Here is a 21,893-nt window from a genome sequence, read left to right as displayed (position 1 = left end):
CTGGGAAAAGTTTCAGTAGACTCAGACAAAGTGCTTTGTTTTTGCCCCCCACCCCCCCATTTGCGGGGCTTCCCAGGTGGTGCTAGTGGTAAAGAACCTACTTGCCCATGCAGGAGACCCAGGAGACGTGGGTTCGATCCCTGGGTTGGGAAGATCTCTTGGAGAAGGGAATGGCAACCCACTCCAGTATTCTTGCCTGGAGAATCCCATAGGCAGAGGAGCCTGGTGGGCTACAGTCCATAGGGTTGGTCATGAAGAGTCAGACATGACTGAAGCTCCTTAGCACGTCCAAGTTTACACAAATAATTGAAGTGTTTGTGAGAATCATCTGTTGTATGATCTCCATTTAGGAAGTCAGTTTTGAGTTGCAGTTTAGAAAAATTAGGTGCTGGACAGTTTGCCATGATGACAAAAGCAGACCTTTGGAGACAGGAAAGCCAGTAAGCAAGGAAGAAGCTTGCGTTGGGGGAAGAGGGACCGTGGTGATGCCGCTAAAGGGACTGACTCTGGGAGGGTCAGTCCAAACACGCGACTTCAGAACGATTCAGCGTTTTCCGGTTGGAGACACGGAAGAGTTAGTCAGACACTGACTCTGGAGCAGGCAAGGAATCTAGAAAGGTCGGTGCTGGCCCTGTGCTCTGTCGGGGACCCCTGTTGCTGAGAGGAGGGAACAGAGCAGATGGAGGTCTGGGGAGGGCGTCTCCCCAGGGAGGGTTAGGCTCAGGGAGGGAGAAGCTCTGGAAACCTGAGAGGGGACCGTGGGGAGGGTCTGGGGCTGAGGGAGGTGGGCAGGAGCTGACTGCAGGACTCAGAAGAGGGGCTGGGAGGATGCCACAGGGAAGGGGGTACAAGGTCAGGGACCCTGAGGACTGCCAGGCACAGCTGCTGTTTTTGAAACATTTTCAGGAAAAGAAGAGGGAGCTGGCTGAGGAGGTGGTTATGAGTGCAGGAAGGTGACTGTTCCCTAGCGTTTTCGGTGGAGGAGACCTGAAGGCATTTTTGGTAAACTAAGCCTTAGGAAGCACTTTTCTGCCTGCCAAGTATTGCTGTAAGCCCTTTCCAAGTGTTACCTTAATTGATCCTCATGTGCTCTGCTGGGCTTAGTCATGTCCAACTGTTTGTGACCCTGTAGACTGTAGCCCGTCAGGCTCCTCTGTCCATGGGATTCTCCAGGCCAGAATACTGGAGTGGGTTGCCATTCCCTTCTCCAAGAGATCTTTTCAAGGGGATCCTCTCCAGGGGATCTTCCCCAGGGGATCTTCCCAACCCAGGCATTGAAACCAGGTCTCTCGCATTGCAAGCGGATTCTTTACTGTCTGTGTCACCAGGGAAGCCCAAGAATACTGGAGTGGGTAGCCTATCCCTTCTCCAGGGGAACTTCCTGAACCAGGAATCGAACCAGGGTCTGCTGCATTGCAGGCAGATTTTTACCAACTGAGCTACCAGGGAAGCCCAATTGATCCTTATAGTAAATAGTAAAGGTAGATATTAATTTTATCCCATTTGACTGGTGAGGAAGCTGAGGCACAGAGAGAAGTTGTTTGCCTAGTCACCTGGCTAATAAGTGGCAGTGTTGGGGTTTAAATTGGTGGTGGTTTGACTCCCAGAGAAAGGGACCTCTCATGGGGGTAATGTCTGTCCCCCTCCCCCCACCCTGAAACCAAAGCGGAGGCTCAGGAAGGTGATATTCCATGAACCAGTTCCTTGGAGATGAACTCATGTTAGCAAAACACTTCAAAATAATTTTAAATATTCATCAGCCATTTTGATGAATATTTTGGCCAAATATTCATCAGACCCAAAATGTAGAAGTGTAGAGGTGTCCTCTCAGAGGAACAGGGATCTGGCAGATTGGGGCGGGGGTCTCAGTTCCAGGGGGCAAGTCTTCCCTGGGGGATGTGGCAGAGGGCTGGACTGGGCCCTGGGAATCCTGGGCCCAGTCACTGCTTTTGTGCCCCGGGGCAAGTCTCCATTGCTTCATCGAGAGGGAAGGGAGAGGATGAGATGGTCTCTAGAAGTCTGCTCTGCCGTGCCGTGCATCGCCCACCTCCCATCCCTGTAACCGGACTGTCATTCTGTGGAGGGTAGGACCTTGCTGATCTTTCTGTCCTCCTGCCCTGCTGGCTGCTGGCACACGATCAGAGCCCCACAAGCCTCAGATGGAGGAATCATCTCCTTTCAGATGCTGGTGAAGGCCTTTGTTGGTTCCCTGGCTGTAGGGAGGGTTGCCAGGGGGATTTTGCAGATTTGTGTATTAGGATGTCTGATGGTGCATGCTGCCCCACCACCCCTGGGGTTGAGCGCCCTGGGGGATGTCTTTCCGGGGGTCTCGCTTTCCCTGGGAAGGCCTGGCTCCCAGTGAGTCACCCTAATGCCTGGACGTTTTGTGTGTCCCTGTCTGTTGGCTGTGCTCCTTTGCCCTGTAATGGTGTCCATCCTATAGATGGGCCTTGTTCACCTCCAGCTCTAGACATCAAGGGGTATTTTACGTGCATTAAATGGGGATCTCTGCTATACGAGGCCAGGCCAGAGATGGCTGGTGTCCTAACCTCCGGCTCCTGCCGTGGCCTGGAAGAATCCAGTGAATGACCGGGCAGCCCCAGGACTGGGGCTGGGAGGTGGGAAGGGGGCGGGCAGGTGCTGAGGTGTTGTCTTTCTGACCTTTGAAACCCTAATCTGGTGACTGCCTGACTAGCCTTAGCGGGTCCCTGCCAGCAGCTGGCTCCTACCTCTTCTGATGACATTGTTATTTGTAGCTCAGCCCTGGGAAATTCCAAACAGGATTATAGCAAATGGCTGTGCTTTCTGCTGTGTTGTGTGGCACAGAACACAATTTTAGGGCAAAATTCAAGCACGCTTGTTGGTCAGAGGCTCCTGACGTCATGTGACTTTTAAAGTCAGGGTTATTGTTGGGGGTTTAAGTGACTGTCAGTAGCAACTGAAGGTCTAGGGCCTTTGAATAATGCTTGTTTGTGTTTAACAGCTGTGGTTGACAAATTCCATGCCTTATGGTGTACCCATCCTCTGCTGTGGGCTTTCTTTTCAAGGCCAGCGATCAGCAAACTTATGTGGGGGTGGCACACACAGAGTGTGTATCCAAAGGCCACTGTTCCTTGGAAATCCAGGCTTGTCTTTCTCCCCGCTTCTCTGAGTCACTGGGACTGCTCTCCCAGCAGACCTCATGCACTCCTTGTGCCCACATGGTAGCTTTGTTTTCTGCTTAAACCAACACCTATTGTCTGTCAAGGCATAGACTTATTTTGATGTTTCTTTGCTCCTCTGAAGCTGGGCAGCAAAGGGGCCACTGGGAATGGCTTGAGGCTGAGGGCTGGGGGCTCCCAGGGAGGGCAGAGGGGGAGCTCCTGTCCATGGGTGTGTTGGGGGCTCCCAAGGCCCAAACCCTCCTAGACCGCTTGGTTTCCTTGTCTTGCAGAAATTAAGACAAATGTGTTTTTCTTGGAAACCGAGTCTCTAACCACTACTCGCAAATTCCCCAGAGAGAGAAAGCTGTATTCGTTTCTCCATTGCACTGTGCTGAAATAACCCCTAATGAGAGTCCCTGAGTATTTCAGTATAAGTGCTTGAGAAGTCGAAGCTGTGATGATGCCAGCCTTGCAGTGACTTCTGCTCACTGTGCTGTGTCCCCACCCACCATGCTCTGTGAGATGCTGCTTAGGGGATCAGTTTTGCCAAGTGTTGTATGTGGGTAGAGGCATATAGGCCCAAACAGGGAATTACACATGTTCATTCTTTTTTACCTTTATGTTTTCTAGCGAATGATTTCTGTAATGCATGTGTGTAGCCCACATTTGGGCTATTAGAATGTCTTGGAAAACCATTATTGTAAGCTCCGCAGAAGGAAAATAATTGTTCTGTGTTTTTCCAGAATACATGATAACTGAGTAAAAATATAAAAAAATGCTTGCTAAAAGCATTAATAAAAATCTGTCCTTGTGCAAAAGCATAGTCTGGTTACTTGTTGATGAATATGTTTTTAATCATAAGAGTTAAATGTGAATATTGACAGATCATCTTGTTTTCATTTCTTTCCTTTTTTGAAATTGAAATTTCCCCCACCCTGGCCCTAATTCCATTTTTTTCCCTCTCTCCTATTTTGAAATTTAATATCTATATTTCTGTTCTTTTAGGGGCTAACTTAGACATTTTAATATGCATGTTATTTCTAACTAATCCTGAAATTAATCATGTTTAAACTTTCTCTGAAATCATATAAGGGCCTTTGAATAACTTCACTCCAATTACTTCCTTTCCAGTTTCTTTTCTTTTTTTGTGTAGCACCTTAGTTCTATTATGATTTTTCTTTTAATCTCCTTAAATTAGATGTTTTTGTTTTGTATGATCAGCATTGGCTTGGGTTTTATCCACATGTTTCTCGTTTTCTTTGCTCCCATTCCTTCTTGACTAATTTCCTCTTGAGGTCCATTTCCTTTCCCTTGATAAGCAGCCTTTGAGAAATAACTTTAGGGAAGATATGCTGGTAGTAAACTCAGATTTTGTTTTTCTAAATGTTTTTTATGTCACCCGCATTGTTGAAAGTTGCTTCTGCTGGATGTGGGATGAAAGTTATCTGCTCTCTCACTTTAAAAATGTTCTTCCATTGTCTCCCGGCTTCCATAGTTGCCACCGAGAAGACCGCTGTCAATGGAGTTGGCCTTTTCTTGGGAGGATCTGTCTTTCCCTCTGGCTACTTTCATCTTTTTGTGTTGCTGTTTTGCAACTTGACTACAGTATGTTTAGGAGGGGAGCTTTCTTTATTTTCCCTGCTTTAGGGTTGGTTGGGATTCCAGAGTCAGAGGATTGGTGTCTGATTAACTCTGGAGAAATTTCAATCAAATTTCATCAAATCTTGATTTTTCCTTATTATTTTTTCTCCTTCTGAAACTTCAGTTACATGGTTGCTGGATGGACCTCATCATTCTATTCTCCATCTCCTTTAACCTGCCTTTCATATTTTCCACTTGTTCTGCCTTTCTGTGCTGCATTCTGCATAATTTCTTCAGATATATATTTTCAGTTCATTGGCTATTTCAGACATAAATTTCTAGAAGCTCTGTTTTCTTTCCCTCTTGAATCTTATTGGGCAATTAACAAATCTTGGCCTTTTACATCCCATATTTAAACTTTTAAAAAGATATTTCACATCTCTATCTTCCATATTAGATAATTTCAATATTTGCAGCCTTTGTGAGTCTGAACCTATAGTTTGTGCTGACTTTTTTGTGGCAGTTTATTTCATCATTCATTAGAGATTTTTGAAATTAGGTCTGCTGCTGCTGCTGCTGCTGCTGTTAAGTCGCTTCAGTCATGTCCGACTCTGTGCGACCCCATAGATGGCAGCCCACCAGGGTCCCCCGTCCCTGGGATTCTCCAGGCAAGAACACTGCAGCGGGTTGCCATTTCCTTCTCCAATGCATGAAAGTGAAAAGTGAAAGTGAAGTTGCTCAGTCATGTCTGACTCTTCGTGACTCCATGGGCTGCAGCCTAACAGGCTCCTCCATCCATGGATTTTCCAGGCAAGAGTACTGGAGTGGGGTGCCATGCAATCAGGTCTAAATGACCCCAAAGCTCTTGCCCTCATGCCCAAACCTCACTGTGTGTGGTTCATCAGTGTTTTAATACCAGTTCACTTTGTAATATCTCAAGGAAAATATTTAGTATTTTAGAATAATGTACAGCTTGTTCTTCTGTTGGCAGGTTCATCAATTTCCCACTTTGGAAAGAGCTAGGATATTAACAGCAATTAGACTGTTTCCAATGTTAGTTTATAAATGTGTCACAATATGAAAGCTACTAGTTGAATTGCACTGACTTTTATGAAGTGGTGAGGCTAAAGTAGAAAGTCCGGCCCCTCACCCCCATCCATCTAGCAGCACATTCTGCCGTGTCCACTGCCACATCTAGCTCATGTCTTCTCATTATCTTCACTGTTGTCATTAGTCTAAGCCATTGTCATCATTTGTCTCAGCTTGCACTGCCTCCGATTTGGTTTCCTGCTGCAGTATGACCTGGTGGAGGCGGAAAACACACACTCCAGTTATGCCCCATTGGGGACCCTTCAGCAGCCTCCTACTGCATTTTTCTTGAAACCTGAAGTCTGGAACTTGGCCAGAGTCCTGTTACCCTGGCCTCTGCCTGCCTGCTTCCCATGACCTTACCCTTCTTCCCTTGACCAGGCATGCTGCAGGCACACTGGCTGCCCTTGAGCACTTGCCCTCTGCTCCTTTCTTCCTTCTTCAGGGGCTGCTCCTTTGGTCTGGGTGGCCCTTGGTCTTGCTTAGCACAAGGCCAGCATTTTGTTCTTCCATCCTTCTGCTTAATGGTTACCTCCTTAGAGAGACCGTCCCTGGTCGTTCTGTCCTGTCTCCCACCTCCCTTGTCACTCACCTCCCTCCATGCCATGGGGGTGTTTAACTGTTTTTATGTTTCCTGACCAGGCTGTAAGTTCTATAAGAGCAGAGGTCACTTCTGATTTTTCACCATTGTGTTGACTAGCACTTAGCATGGTGTCTGGCAATATGAAATTTCCTAAGTGATGGCTCAGTTTTATATTATACATTTATAAAGTAGCTTTATAGCTACTTTATAGCAGAAAGTTTTTTCAAATCTTTGCTGTAGGGTTGGTAATGAATGTGATCTGGGTCTGATTAGACCTCTTCCTAGGACCATAGGTATCAGGAAGACCTTGGTCTAAGCTGAGGTCACCCTTGGGCAGGGACTCTGGCAGCAGATATCATAGAGGCCTCAGGGCATCACTACTATTCTACTACTACCACTACTACAGTTATTACTAGTATTATTGTATTTTTAAAAACGGGTAGTGGTTTTATTCCCTCCAAGCCTTAAAGTATAAATGACAGTCTGTTGTCTTTTCACTGAAGCCAGCTCCTAGCTTCTGCCACCCTTCTTGCGGGTGTGGCCTGGCTGGACAGTGGGCAAAGGTGGCATCACTGCCCTGTGATGCAGGTGCTGGAGGAATCCTGTGTAGGTTAGCCTGTTTAGACCACATCAGCCTTGCCACTTATTTCTTTGTGAATTCATGTCACTCTTTCTAATTCTTACAAGATTTAAAAATAGTTGTTAAAATTATTAATATATGGACAAAAGAGTAGAATAGACATTTCTCCAAAGACAGAAATGGTCGGTAAGGGACTTCTCTGGTGGTTCAGTGGTTAAGAATCCACCTAGCAATGCAGAGGACATTGGTTCAGTCGCTGGTCGGGGAACCAAGATCCCACATGCCACAGGGCAACAGAGCCTGTGCACTGCAATGAAAGATCCTGCATGCCGCAACTAAGACTCAACACAGCCAAAGAGAGAAAGAAATATTTAAAACAACAGCAACAACAAATGGCCGGTTAGCACATGAAAAGATGCTCCTCATGACTAATACAAATGAAAACCACAGTGAGATACGACTTCACACCCATTTGGATGGCTGTTATCAGGAAAAGCAGATAATAACAAATGTTGGGTGAGAATGTGGGGAAATTGGAACCCTTGTGCATTGCTAGGGGGAATGTAAAATGGTACAGACACTGTGGAGTGTGGCAATTCTTCAAAAAATTCAACATAGAACCAGCATATGATCCAACAATTCCACTTCTGAGTATATACCCAAAAGACGTGAAAGCAGGGACTGGAAGAGATATTTCTAGATCCATATTCATGGCAGTGTTGATTCACAATAGCCAAAAGGTGGAAGCAACCCAAGTGAACATCAACAAATGAATGGATAAGAAAAATGGGGTATGTGTGTGTGTGTGTGTGTGTAAAGCAGAATATTATTCAGCCTTTAAAAGGCACATATTTTAAACAGTGCCATACTGAGCACTCGCTGCCATTTGTGCTGGTACACAATGTGTGGTCCTCGACATGATATAAATTAGGAAGTATGCAAACTGGTAAAGGCCCTGCTGGAAATCTCAAGATCTGGGTTTCAGTCTCAGCTCCATGACTAACTTTCCATTGCTGAGTGTGTTTCCATATCTGAAAAATGGGTTTAATTTTTTGTTCTTTCTTAACTTCAAGGAGCTGATGTAAATTTCAAACAAATGAGGAAGTGCTCTAGCCCTTTTATATATTAACTGGAAAAAACTATTCAAGTATAAGGTATAAAAGGGTACATTTTAGTGCAAGAACACACCACTTTTTTTTCTTTTAATGCTTTCTTTCCCAACCAGCACTTGAGAAAATTGTTTATCCACAGAAGGTGGAATGTTAACTTTCTTTTATACGTCTTCTGTTTAAAATTGAGCTAGTACTCACCTGGATGCAGATATTTCTGTTCAGCAGGTACCTCTTCATCTACTTTTCAGTTTTGCACAGAAAAGACCAATGCCTTTATAAAAATGTAGCTTTCTCCAGAAATAGAGACAGATGCAGGGAACAAACATGTGGATATGTTAGGATTGACATGTCTATACTACTATGTATGAAGTAGATAACTAATGAGAACTGACTGCATAGCACAGGGAACTCCACTCAATACTCTGTAGTGACATAAATGGGGAGGAAATCCTAAAGAGAGGGGACACATATAGCTGATTAGCTTTGCTGGACAGCAGAAACGAACACAACATTGTAAAGCAATTATACTCCAATTAAAGAAATGTAGCTTTCTCAACAGATTCGCAAATATTGGGACGTAACTGTGCCTTCGCTAAGTGGCTCACTGTCTAGGTTTAAGGTCATCTCTCTCTTCTCCATTCATTCTCCATGTGTAGCAGTCTGGGTGATCAGGCTGAGTATTTAAAAAAAGAGGCTCCAGCTTAATCTACAACTGTGTCATGGAGACTGAGGATTATTTTACTTTCAGTTCTCCTTGTTGCTTTGCACAGGGCTGAACATGACAGATAGAGACCCAGCTTTTGTTTTCTTTAGAAATATTATTGTTAGCAGTGTAATAGATGGACATATAGGGATGTGTGACTTCTGGATGAAAGTTTATAAAGTCCTCTAACAGTCACAGTTTTTCGGTGGGTTCTGAGAAATGTTATTCTGTGACTACTGGGTAAAAGCATGCTGGTGATGAGTTATTTTTTTCCTCTCGTTGTGTGCTGTGTGGTTTAGGGCTCTGCTTCCATGCTGGACAGCTATCCCCTCCCCCACCACATTTCCCCACCAGCTCAGGACTGCCACGTGTTGTGGTGGTGTTACTGACACTGGAGTTTGGTATTTTTACAAGTTCCTGGTCATTTAAATTCAGAATACAAAGAATCAGGCTTTCCATGTTTTCCTGAGTATGTGCCAAAGCCCTCTTCCTTCCTGGTAAAGGTTAGACAAATAGGGCACCGTAATGCTGACCACGTGGGGTGGAAGGGCTCAAGTTCAGGGGCAAGGCAGGCCTGAGCTTCCTGCAGCTGTATCAGATGAGGCCGCCTCTTCTGTTACCGTTTGTGAGACATTTGAGATGCTATTTCCTCCTGTCTGCCCCCGTAGGGCTTCACATTTGTCCCCCAAAGTGACACCTCTTTGAATGCAAAGGGAACAGTCTGTTTCAGACCCATCGCATCTCCTTTTGAATGATTCAGAGGGAAAAATAGTTTTATCTTTGTATCATTCGCCTAAGAATAAGATGCACCAATGCTCAGATTATGAGACCTTCATATTAAAAGCAATTAGGATTACATAAATCTTTGTGTGGGTGGCACACAAAGACATCTGCATATTTTACCATCTTAGATTTGGGTGGGACAAGTGATTTATTCTCAGCCAAGGCAGTGACAAGTTGCAAGTTGGCCAATACTGAATCTGTGATAACAGAGCAACAGGCTCCCTGTCAATTCCCGGCGATGAAACCTACCCTGCTACCTACCACCTGCAGACCTTTCTCAGTGCTGCCTCTGTTCCCTGACAATTTTGCTCATCTGCTCAGAAATTCTAACATATTCTACATTCTGTCTTCCAACTTTTTTTTTTTTTTTCAATTCTTTGCTAAGAATATTCTGGCAATCAGCTGCTCTTCAAAAACCAACAAAAATATCCAAGTGTGTCTTTGCTTCACCTTCTGTTCTTGCCTTCTCCAAGTGGAGGATTGCTCTGCTGACACCACGCTCCCCTTGCCTGTGGTTCTTGGGCTGCAGACGTTGGCACGTTTGCTCTCTAAGAGTGATGGGTTGTCTGGCCCTGACATCATGTCACCTCACTTTTCTCTAAGGTGTCATTTGTCATCTGTTAGTGTTCTGGAGCGGAGGTCCCTAGTGAAGTAAGTTTGGGAGATAAATGCTGGATTAAGAAAATCCCATTGCTGCAAGGTTTCTAAATGTCCTGATTGCTGATAGGTGCATAGAACCCCCCAGCAGTGAGCTCTGAGCATCACAGCAGGTCCCCTTTTCCCAACTTGCTGGTCTCAGAAACCTCCTTCCACAGCCTATCTTGTGAAGCTAGTGTTCCAGAGAATATATGTGTGAAAACGCTGGCAGGACACAAGGGAAGTTGGGAACCTTGGATTCTTTGATATTAAATAAACCCCAGACACTCCCTCACATAACTGTGGATATTTCTCGCTGCGCGCAAAGGCCCTCTTTAAAAATTAAATGTAATCAAACTTCAAGTTAAAAGTAGTTCTCAGTTTTGAGGTGTGCCGTGGAGGGTCAAGATGAAGTTTGCATTTGTGAATACCAAACTTTCTTAAAGCAGACAGCTTGGAAATGCATTTTTGAGGTGCATGCCTCACTGGGAATCAGGGACCCTGCCGAATTCCTGCTGCTGAATTCTGAGCCATGCAGGTGGCATTTGGAAAGCTTCTCCTTTAGGCACTACCCTGCCGAACACCTGGGTGCAGAGACTTCTTGTCAGATGCCCTCTCTCTGGTTGGCATGGAGGAGCTGAGCTCTCTGTCCAGCTCAGAGGAAGGCACTTAACACCCCTCAGCAGATTTCTCCTGTAATAAGGTTTCCGTCTTCTAATAATTTCCTTTTAGAAGCAAACTACTTTGGAAGAAAACCACCAGCCTGATTATGTGAAAAAGGAAAGAAAGAAAGAAAAATTCTGTGCAAGTGATATCTGCTCTTAGCCAATTGTTAAAAACAAAAGTAGCAGACTCTAATTTTGCATCCTTAAAATTGTTTTCACGTATAATCCTGAGCAAGAATTGTTCTTTCTGTAGTTCAAGAATGACAACTCCCAGCCAGTTTTTTCCAGTGACATACGCCACGTGGTTACTGACGGGGGGCTCTCAGTAAAGTCAGAATTCTTTAAGAGTGGGGTTAGCAGAATTTAGAATCTCCTCATTAATGTTTCTCTTAATTGTAGACCCATACGAGAAAAGTTGCACTTTCCTAAAATGGAAGAATTTTCCTAATCTTTGGCGTGAGGTGGTGTTTGGAGAGAATATTCTGCAAGTGATACTGAATTGGTAGTTAGGGGCAGAGCGTTGATCCTTTTCAAAGTCTTCATTAGTTGGTGTTGGTATTTACATTGAGAGGACCAAGAAATGCTAGAAAAGCTCTGAATGCTAGGACTGGTGGCCGTGGCTGACCTGATCAGCAGTGGGTGACGGGCAGTGGCTCGGAAGAGTGTGGCAGGCCCCTTACCAGCCCTGGAAGCTCAAGCTTTGGTATGAAGATTCTGAATGACTTTGGCATTTTCCCTGGAAGAATGCTTTAAGACAGACTTTTGCTTTTGTTTTTCGGGTGACCAGAGCCAACATGTGCTTAGAGTGAATTCTTACATGCGGGGTTGGTTTGGGGATTTCAATTTCTTTACGGTCTGCACTGAATTATCATTTCAACTGTGTGCCTTTTTTCATGAAAGCATTTTACATTGCATTGAAAAGATTACATTCTTTTGGCTTTGGAAAAATATTTCCTGTTGGGTTCAAACCATTAAAGCCTCTTAGCCTTTTGCATCTGGAAGCCCCTGCCTGGGTCTGCCTTCCCTCAGCAGCTGGGCGGCCGGACGGGCTGCCTGAGCGTGTGTGGAAAGCGCTCAGACTTGTTTACTCCCTGTGGCCTCCTGCCCGCTGGGAGTGCCCTGCTCGGGGAGGCTGGGCGGAGGGCTTCCTTCCTCCCTGTGCGAGGGGGGCTCACTAGCCCGTGTTTGCGTGTGCCTGTATGGTTGTGCGTGCCTATGTGTTTGTGTGTGCCTGTATGTGTGATTGGGTATGCCTGTGTGTGTGTGTGCCTGTGTGTGTGCTTATGTGTGTCTGTGTGTGTGTGCCTGTGTTTGTTCCTGTGTGTGGGCCTATGTGTGTGTGCTTGTGTGTGTGTAGCTCCTGGGTTGGGGAGGGGTCTCCCTTCCCAGCTGGCATTGGAGGCCCCCTCCCCTCTCCTACCTTAAGCAGCTCCGGTTTTTGCTCCCACCCAGTTTTCCAGAAAGCTCACCCAAGCATTTTCCATGTAAGAGGAAATCTGCCCAAACTTTTCAGATGGGGCCTTCTCCCTAGAGAGAAGAGAAAGAATTAAAGCCCCAAAGGCTGCAGGATCACAGCTCCCCACTGTCCCTGGCTGGCTCAGGGTGCTTCTTCCTTCTCGAGGTGCAGGGGTCTGGCCCAGCTTAGAGGTCTGAAGGCGAACCTAGCATGGAGGTCACATTGCTGTGGGTATTGAGATGTTTGGATATTTCTTTTTTGGATGGTTAGTGTTTTCCTAGAGGCAGGCCCCATGCAGCCCCATGCTCACGCCATCCGGCTGATTGACTTTGCTGGGTTTCTGTGAAGAAGACCCCCCAGGGGCCTGCCCCTGGGCTGCAAAGCAGTAGCACCCTGAGGCACCAGGGTGCCCACTGGGTTCTTTGAGGGGCTCTCCCAAGTCCGGCAGCACACCCGGCCAGGGGATGATTTCATACTGCTCAAGGAGCAAAAGATGTTCATTGCATTTCTCCTGACCACACACGGCCAGAGCCAGTGCCAGGCACGCTGTGACAGCCTCGGGGCAACCTGGCAGAGGGTCTCGGGTGAGGTACCCCTTCCTGAGCCTCTCTGGAAAAGCTGGGCGATTACACTGTGCTCCCAGTCCCCTGTCGCCAGGGGTCTCAGCTTGCATGTGTGTGTGTGTGTGTGGACGGGCAGGGTCAGGGGGCATCTGTAAGGCTCTTCTGGCAGCCCTCAACCTCACTGGAGTGGACCGAAGACCTGCGTCTGACACACACCTCTCCCAAGATGCGGGCCAGCCCCAGAGAGGACAGGCCAAGTGGGATTTCCACTTGCTCCTCCAGACGGTGTTCCTGGGGGTGTCTGGAGAAAGGCAGCGGATTGAAACTGCATTCGTTTCAATCACGCAGCCTGAGTCGGGTGCCCGGGGCTGAAGCAGCCCACTTGCCTGTGCATTTTCCTTCATTTACCGGGATGTGCGTGGAATCGTTTTTCATACCTGTGGGAAGCCACAGGATCAACTGGATGAATAGCAGTCTGAACAGAGAGCTCAGCTAAACAACCACCCATGTTTCTGAAGTGCGTGGGATGAAAAAGGCTTCGGTAGGGAGAGGCCTGTATTGGGGGTCAGGCAGGGCTGGGAGAAAAGAGAACCACTGCTCAGAGGGTCTGCAGGGGTCATCGGGTCCCCTGTTGACGGCCGTGAAAAGCTGTGAAATTTCGGGTGTGCACAGCCCTGCAGGGCGGGGTGGGGCAGCCAGGGCGCCTCAGGTCCCATCCTAGGCCCAGCTGGACTCACACACAGACTCAGGGGCTCTCAGACCCCTTGCTTCTGGGGCTCCAGGAGCGCCCCAGGAGTGCTGGAGCTTGAGATGGGCCTTCAGGATGGCAAGGCGGGGAGGGGGCCTGCCAAGGCCTGTGAGGCTGGCAGAGAAGGCTGTCTGGATGGTGTCACCAAGTCATCAGATTGTTTTACACACTCAGATCAGACAGGCCTTCCTGCCCTGGTGTTGCCGCTGACTAGCCAGCTGGTCGCCTCTGCAGGCCTCAGTTTTCTCAGCCATAAATGGGAGTTAGGCTGGACTCAGTGAAATCGGAGGCAGGGAGGACTGAGCAGCCTGCTGTCACCTGGCGCCAGGGACGGGCTGCAGTGTTTTTATTGGGGCAGATGGAAGAAGGATGGGCGGAGGGGAGACGTGAGGCCAGAGGTTATCATTACGAGATGCTGACGCCTTGAACTCATGGCATCAGGACAATTGGAGAGAGGTGCTGCAGGCTGAGGCTTTGGTGGCAGATTTGAAGGGGTCCCCCAGTAAGGAGCCATCCAACGTGGCTTGGATCTGTCAGCTTTGAGCTGCAATGTCCAGAGTGCCCAGCAAGGAGTGGGAGTGGGGGTGTGTATTGGTTCTGCCTGGCCGCCATGTCTGAGCAGTTGCTAGGGGCTTCCTGGCCCACCGTAGTGAGAAGGAACCTGGGCCTCCTTGAATGTGTGTGTGTAGAGAGAAACCATGCACACACACACACAAATGCACACGCACACCCCAGTGTGTGCCTTCCATAGCAGGATATCTCCACTGCCTAGAGGCACAACCTTGTTTAGAAGGAGACCCCCAGCTTCATCGCTGCCTTGTTCATCGTCACTGACTGGACTGTTAATTCTTCACCTGTTTGACACATTTGCATCAGTGTATTTATAGTTGTAATTTTTGGGGTATGTGTTTCACACTCAAATACTTAAAATTGATAGTGGGAGATTGTTTTTACTTATCTTTTCACCACTCTGTGTGTGCCAGTGACGTTTTCACCAAGAAGAGTCAGGGACAGAGCTGAGGCCTGGTCCAGCCCTGCTCTTGAGAGCCTCTGTTTTCTACGAGCACTCCCCCCAGTCAATGGCGGTATAAGTCATCAGAGGCAAACTTGGTGAATTGGAGACATGAAACTTTTTGCTGCTGAGAGCAGTCTCTGTTCCCTGAAAAGTGGCTGGCAGAAGGAATGGAGATTCTGAGAGAGAGTGGGAAGCTGGTGTTTCAGTGGGTGTTTATGTGCAGGCTTACCTCTCTTGAGGAGGCAGAGGAGGAGGGAGAAGAAAGAGGAGGAGAAGACAGCTCCTCTGACACCCTTCCCACCACGGGAGGCCCAGAGGCGCGTCAGAGGAGGGGGACCGCAGGAGGGCAGGGCTACGGAGCCTCCCCACCCCAGGGGTGTGCCCGTCAGAGATGAGCTAGCATCTCAAGGGAAAACCAGCTGCCAGTTCTGAGCTGAACTGTATGCGCTCAGTGTGTATAATTATTCAAGGATATAGTTTTCCTGTAAAAGAGATAAAGAGATGCTGAGTAGAGACAGGAGATAACTTACAAATTAATCTGCAATAGTCTTTGTATGGCCATATAGGTTTGCACATGTGATTTCTTAGTTCATACTAACTAGTACATTTAAACTCTTACAGTTGAGCAGCTTAGTTTAAGGAGAACTGGCAAACCAACTTCAAAGCAAATGTAAGCTGGCAAAATAATTACTCAGGCTGGATTTTGTCCAAGTTATCAAGGTTCTCACCCGCTGGGGTCCACTCTCAGGGTACATGTGGCCAGGCTGACCCTACTGGGAAATCCTCGGGAAATCATTTTATAATTTGAGGATATAAAGAAAGTTTCTGCAGTGGTCCAAGAGGGTTCACATTGAACCTCATGTCTTCTAGGGGTGAGTGCCAACCCCAGCATCAGGGCTAGCTTCTATTTTCTTTTGATTCTTGCTGCTATAGTGCTTTTTCCTTTTACACTTAAAAAAATAGATGAATGTAATTTTTAGAGCAAATTTCAATTGGCTGCTTTTTTTCTTTTTCATATTCAAGAAGTAAGTGACCTTTATCTCAATGAAAGAGTGGAGCTCATGTCATTTTTTTTTTTTTTTTTTTGCCTTCTTTATCCCCCAGCAGGCATTTACCCTGTGGATATTTTGGAAGACGACCCTGCTGGGCATCAGGAAGCGACTCTGGCTTACTATGCCATGCTTGGGGAAGGAGCGGGGCCCTCACCAGAGGTTTTCTCTCTTCCCACTGGGGAGCAGGTATGTGTGATCTTCTCATTGGTGGAGAGTTCTGTATAATCTAACTTATTAGAAAGGAGAATGTTAGTGAAAGAGTATTGCAGATTTAAAAAAAAAATCCTCCTGGAGTGAATACTAGAATGATTCCACTCTGAGAAGCAAAAGGAATCCTGGATTGAGATTTTAGAGTCAGGAGGGTAAGTCCAGATCTACAAGGCAGTCAACATGACAATCTGCTGTGAATCCCATGTCTACCACTTAAGAGCTGTATGACCTTGAGCAAGTGACTTTACCTCTCTGGTCTTGCTGTTCTTATCTCAGAATTTGGGACAATAACAGTGCTTACCTCATACTATTGTTCTGAGGATTAAATGAGATGCTGTGTGTATTGTCTGGCTGGCCTCAGTTTTTCCATTTGTAAATGAGGGGATTAACTGACCTCTAGTCTGTAAGGTTTGATTAAGTCCTAAAAGTTTGTGATTTGGAATGAAGTTGTACCAATTATGATTTTTAGCACTGATAAAATTATGCTTTGAATATGGACTGGAAGAAATTAGAAATGAAAACTTCGGATGGTGGGATTATGGGTGAAATTTAATAATTGTGCTATTTTTAAGACCTTTCCCCCCCTAAGTAAGTAAAAAGAATATGTGAATCTTGGACTATACCTAAATTGGTTACCTGCTTTTCAGATTTGAGGCTGGTTTGTTGAAAGAGGCAAGATTTTCTTGTTTTATACAAATAAAAGTTCACTCATACCATGAATTGTTGCTGTCTGGCAGGCAAAGTTAGTTGAGGAAGACAGGGTTTTATTTTGCTATACTGAAGTTGTTCGAGAGTTAATTAAAACAATGGCTCGTACAGTTTATCTAGTGTGGCTTTCTTGAGATTTCGGAGATACTTGTTTGTAATCAACTCCTGGAAGTATCCAGCTCCCAAGGGTGATTCCTTATTCTGGATCTGCAGAGGGAGGTGGCTGTACGCACACGCTTTCAGCGCCGCCTAGCGACAGGTGTGCCGGAAGGCGAGCAGGCGCTCAGTCAAGGCTAGGGGCTCACTCCTGGGGGGCTTACTCTTGGGGAGCGGGGGGCTGGTGGGCTGAGGACTGCTGGACAGAGTATGGCATGCCGGGTAATCTGAGAAGTGTGGTGAAATGCAGGAGTTAGCCCTGAAGCACTTTAGGATGTACTTTCTCTCATCTGCGTTTATTTCCTGCTTATTTATGGGTTACAACATTACTTACACAACAAAACAAACTCTAATACGTAGTATGCTCACAAAGTGAATCATTTTAGTGTTACTATTAGCAAAAATCATAATAAAATAAGATCGTTACTAGAATTGTTTTAATGTGATAGAAGTGCTGAAATGTCTTTCCACCAACTTGCTTCTTCTCCTTCTAAAAAAAAGAAGAGTCCTGAAAATAATCATTTGGTTTCCTACCATTTTAGGAATTAATTAAGAAAGGGTAGCTATTTCCTACTGCTTTAGCAGTTTTTGAAATAGTCTGATTTGTGATGATTATGGATATCCTCTTTGCTTTTAGCAAATTTAACTTTTTGATCCCAGAGAAATTTTTTCAAGCAAAACAAGAAAAGACAAGATAAGAATGTACCATACTGCATCACACTGGTCCTTCCCAGAACCTTTTCTTTTCATAGTTAGCTCTGTTTTCAGTCTTGAAATTGTCTTATCATATTTAAAATACAATCATACTTATTGATTTCTCCTGGTTATAGAATAGTGTATGCTCAGTGTATACTATTTGGGAACTACAGCCAAGAACAAAGAGAATAAAATCACCCATGTTAACTGCTGTGGACACTTTGGAGTGTTTCTGTTGGATTTTATTTCTGGACATGCCTTTTTAACATGCAGATCGCACTGGGAATACAATATTGTCTATAATAAGCATCTTTCCATGTCGACACAATGCTTTGTACATATTGTTTCTAATGGCCTTATAACGGCTGTCTGCTGGGTGAGTCTGAGGGGCCAACTCAGGGACTCTCTGTTCAGGTGACTTGAGCACGAGCAGGCGCCAAAATGATGACGGGCCTCAGGATTTAAGAAGCAGTCCTCTGAAACCGTGGAGGTCTGCTGTAAACTTTTACAGGCAGCCTGCCTGCCTCAGTCAGCCCACACATCCTTTTCTCATCCTCTTCCACTCTCCTCGGTTTTCAAAACAGACTTTGCCATGGAATGCGTTGTCCTTTTGCTCAGGGAGCTGAGGCCTGTGGGTTTGATGGCCGAGACAGGACTTGGCACGTGGGCACTTGAGAGAAGGCAGCCCAGTGTCAGAGACCCTGCTTGGAGTCCCTCAGGGTCATGAGCAAACGCGTGCTGGGCGCTGAGGGTCTTCACCCCCTGGGCGCCTCAGAGCCAGAGGAGGGCCTGGGTTCCCGGAGAGGGTGTGGGCTTCTCAAGGCTGCTTGCAGGGGCCTGAGCCAGGGCAGCAGGCAGCCCGGCACTGCGGGTGGGCACAGGCTTGTCTTCCCTGGTGGCTCAGCTGGTAAAGGATCCGCCCACAATGCAGAAGACCGGGGTTCAGTCCCTGGGTTGGGAAGATCCCCTGGAGGAGGTTATGGCAACCCACTCCAGTATTCTTGGGCTTCCTTTGTGGCTCAGCTGGTAAAGAATCCGCCTGCAGTGTGGGAGACCTGGGTTCAATCCCTGGGTTGGGAAGATCCCCTGAGGGAAAGGCTACCCTCTCCAGTATTCTGGTCTGGAGAATCCAATGGACTGTCTAGTCCATCGGGTTGCAAAGAGTCGGACACGACTGAGTGACTTTTGCATCAGTTCCCAGGCTTGTCCAGGCTGTTTGCACAGAGTGGCCACAGGAGGATCCTTGGGGTCAGCCTGGCAGGTGCGGCCTCACGTGGCCCCCGGCTTTCAAAGGTGGAGCCCCAGGGGGGATTTGGGTGGGAAGCCTGCTGGGGCCAGAAGGGGATGGAAGGAGAGGCTGTGAGGACTGAGGAGACAGCCAGGTGAGGGAGGGGATGAGTGGGGCTGCTGGGGCAGACGGAGGAAGGGCCCTTGTCAGGCTGCGCTTGCGTTTAGCTCCGAGTGCCTAAGGTTCCACGTTTGTGCTGCCTCCGTCCTGGCAGGGGACCCTCTGTGCCACAGTGTTCTTTGAAAGAGCGGTGTGCTAGCTTAACTGTTCAGCAGTTTCTTGTGCCCTTACTGTGATGACAGAACCAAGTGGTGATTTTGTTATTTTTTTCAGGTTGAACTCGAAGCTTCATCTGTTTGCTTTTGCACCATGCACCGTGACGAACCTCAACACAAAATCTTGGTCTTGGTTAATCCCCAGGACACAAAGACAGGTTAGTAGTTATTAATGTATTTAATACATGAAAATTCTGATTTGTTTGCAATGAATGGAATCAAATACTTCAGAAGTCATGGTTCTACTCTTTGGCTGGACTTAGAACGTCAAGGCGGAAGTGATTTATTTTCGCCTTTTAGAGATCCATGAGGGTGTTATGCAATGGCAACCCACTCCAGTACTCTTGCCTGGAAAATCCCAGGGACAGAGAAGCCTAGTGGGCTGCCGTCTATGGGGTCACACAGAGTCGGACACGACTGAAGCGACTTAGCAGTAGCAGCAGTAGACAGTGTTATGGGTTTCTATTTATTGATACACGTATTGATTTTTGTATTAAAGACACCAGACACCTTCTGGCCCAGGGTGACGGTATTCAGAGCTGCTTCTGAGTGTCACACTTGCCGTTCTTATTATTAATAACAGCATTGCCTGCACAGCCTGGAGTGTTACCACAGCCCTGTGAAGTGCAGGGACTGGTTTTTTTTTTTTTTTAATTTTCTTTCTTCTTATTTTTGATTGTGCTGGGTCTTTGTTGCTAGGTCTTTGTGGGCTTTTCTCTAGTTGCAGCGAGCAGGGGCTACTGTCTTTTTTCGGTGGCTTCTCTTGTGGCTGAGCACGGACTCTGGGGTGTGCAGACTTCTGCAGTTGTGACTCCCCAGCTCTAGAGGAGGCTCACAGGCTCAATAGTTGTGGTGCACGGGCTTAGTTGCTTCACAGCATGTGGGATCTTCCTAGACCAGGGATTGAACCCACATCTCCTGCATTGGCAGGTGGATTCTTTATCACTCAACCACCAGGGAAGCCCAGGGATCATTCTTATCCCTACCAGACTGGATGAGAAAACATGGCCTCTGATGGTCAGCTGGTGCAGGGTAGGGGATTTTTGCAAGGAGATGATCTGGTGGGGTTTTGTTTCTGGTGGTGAAATTTATGTAATCAGTAGCACATTTATTCTTCCTCTGCATCATGAAGCACCTGTTTGTGACCGATTTCAGCTTCTTGGGTGAGTGCTCTGAGCTCGCGTGGATGGCTGTTCGCAGCTGCAAGGGGTGGGGTCTGGGGCCGCTGGTGGTGAGCACTGTGAGGTGGGAGAGGGTTCCAGCCCATCAGTCTGTCTGGAGCCCAGGCCACCAGCAATCTGGAAGCAAAGCTCCTCATCTCTGACCTCAGGGGAGCCCCAATATAAGGTCAATCCTATTTAGAAATTTACTCCTTTATTATACTTTAAAGTGTTTTTACAGATTCCCAGCAGTTACCATATATTGCTTTCCTAATAAGAAATTAAAAAAAAAACAAACCAACCCTTAGTGAGTTACCCCTCCTTCAAGGACGTGGTGTCTGCTGAAAGTCTGGGGTTAGGGATCTTCAACTACACTTTGCAAAGGGGCCTCCTTCAACTCTCCAGCTCCCCTGGGGATGAACTTTTGCCTTTCACCCTGTGTGTACATCTGAGGTCTGTAGTCAGAGGATGCCCTGTTTCACAGGTGTTATAAAGCCCAAAGTCACATCCTTGACCCGAGAACGTTATTCAGCACACATCTATCGTGAATGCTTCTCTCATTACTAATCCTGGGACACAAATGTGCTTAGTTAGCTGTCTTGGAGTTTTGGGCATGTTGGTGAAGCCTCCCCCTTGTTTCAGGGCTAGGGTTGGCTGAACTGTAGTGTGAGAGCTTTCTGGTCAAGGTTTAGCACACTTCCTATTCCTGTTTGGCCAAGTCCTTGTTGAACAAGGGGGCTGGGATAACCCCAGGACTCTGACTTTGCCTTGAATGCACCAGGTTAGTGAAAGTAACAGGAGTTGCCCACAGATTGTCAAAACACTCTGAAAATATCGTTTGCCAATTTTAAGAGGATGTCCAAATATCAGCAGCCCTCTCCTCTGCCTTTTTCTGGCATTTAACAATATTCTGGTTAAAGGTCTTTAACTGCATTTGCATAATGTAAAAACATATGACTGACTCATAAATCTGTTTCCTATTTCCATTGTACTTAATTTTTCGGTTGTTTTCGAGAATGTATTATAATAAATATTCATAAGCTCCAAGAAATCTCACTCTGGACCTTTCTTTATGTTTCATAGAGCTTTAAATAAAGTTTCCAAATGTTTTCCTGCTGCTGGGCTCTGTGATGGTTGCTGAAGTTTTGCATGGTTTCCAAAGAGCGCTCAGGTGTTACGTACACCTTGTGCTCTTTCCTCTGGTATTTAGAAGCCGGCATCATACGTAAATGCCCCTCTGTGGCTTGAGACATGTGGACTCCCAAGCAGCCAGTTGTACCAAAGAGCCTCTTGCCACTTGCCACACATGCCGCTTCAGCCATGTGCTTAGCTGTGACCTTCGAGAAGGCTGGCACTTTTTCCTTTGTAATTTTCCAGTGACATTCATGGAGGTCTGTGTGTTTGTGTGTGTGGGTGGTTGCCTGTGTGCCTGCTAAGTTGCTTCAGTCGCGTCTGACTCTTCGTGACCCTTTGGACTATAGCCCGCCAGGCTCCTCTGTCCATGGGATTCTCCAGGCAAGAATACTGGAGTGGGTTGCTGTTTCCTCCTCCAGGGAATCTTCCCAACCCAGGAATGGAACTCGAGTCTTCTGCATTGGCGGGTGGGTTCGTTACCACTAGGGCCACCAGGGAAGCCTGTTTGTGTGGTTGCTGCTGCTAAGTCACTTCAGTTGTGTCCGACTCTGTGCGAC

At 46.8% G+C, this 21,893-nt stretch overlaps 1 protein-coding gene across 5 annotated transcripts in view; it reads left to right on the top strand.

The window, feature by feature from the left end:
* The window catches only part of LOC102411148 (protein FAM169B), an 88,222-nt gene that overhangs the window by 2,799 nt on the left and 63,530 nt on the right, over positions 1-21,893 (top strand). For 4 of the 5 annotated variants that reach the window (XM_045163712.1, XM_045163710.1, XM_025271557.3 and 1 more), the window contains exons 2-3: positions 15,762-15,895; positions 19,101-19,200. In XM_045163712.1, coding sequence (XP_045019647.1) covers positions 15,762-15,895; positions 19,101-19,200 — 234 coding nt within the window. The remainder of the gene's footprint in view (positions 1-15,761; positions 15,896-19,100; positions 19,201-21,893) is intronic. The other variant, XM_045163711.1, reaches the window with a different exon arrangement.

This window comes from Bubalus bubalis, chromosome 20, assembly GCF_019923935.1.
Source record: "Bubalus bubalis isolate 160015118507 breed Murrah chromosome 20, NDDB_SH_1, whole genome shotgun sequence".
In the NCBI taxonomy this organism is placed as follows: domain Eukaryota; kingdom Metazoa; phylum Chordata; class Mammalia; order Artiodactyla; family Bovidae; genus Bubalus; species Bubalus bubalis.
This window is presented reverse-complemented; position numbering and strand designations above follow the sequence as displayed.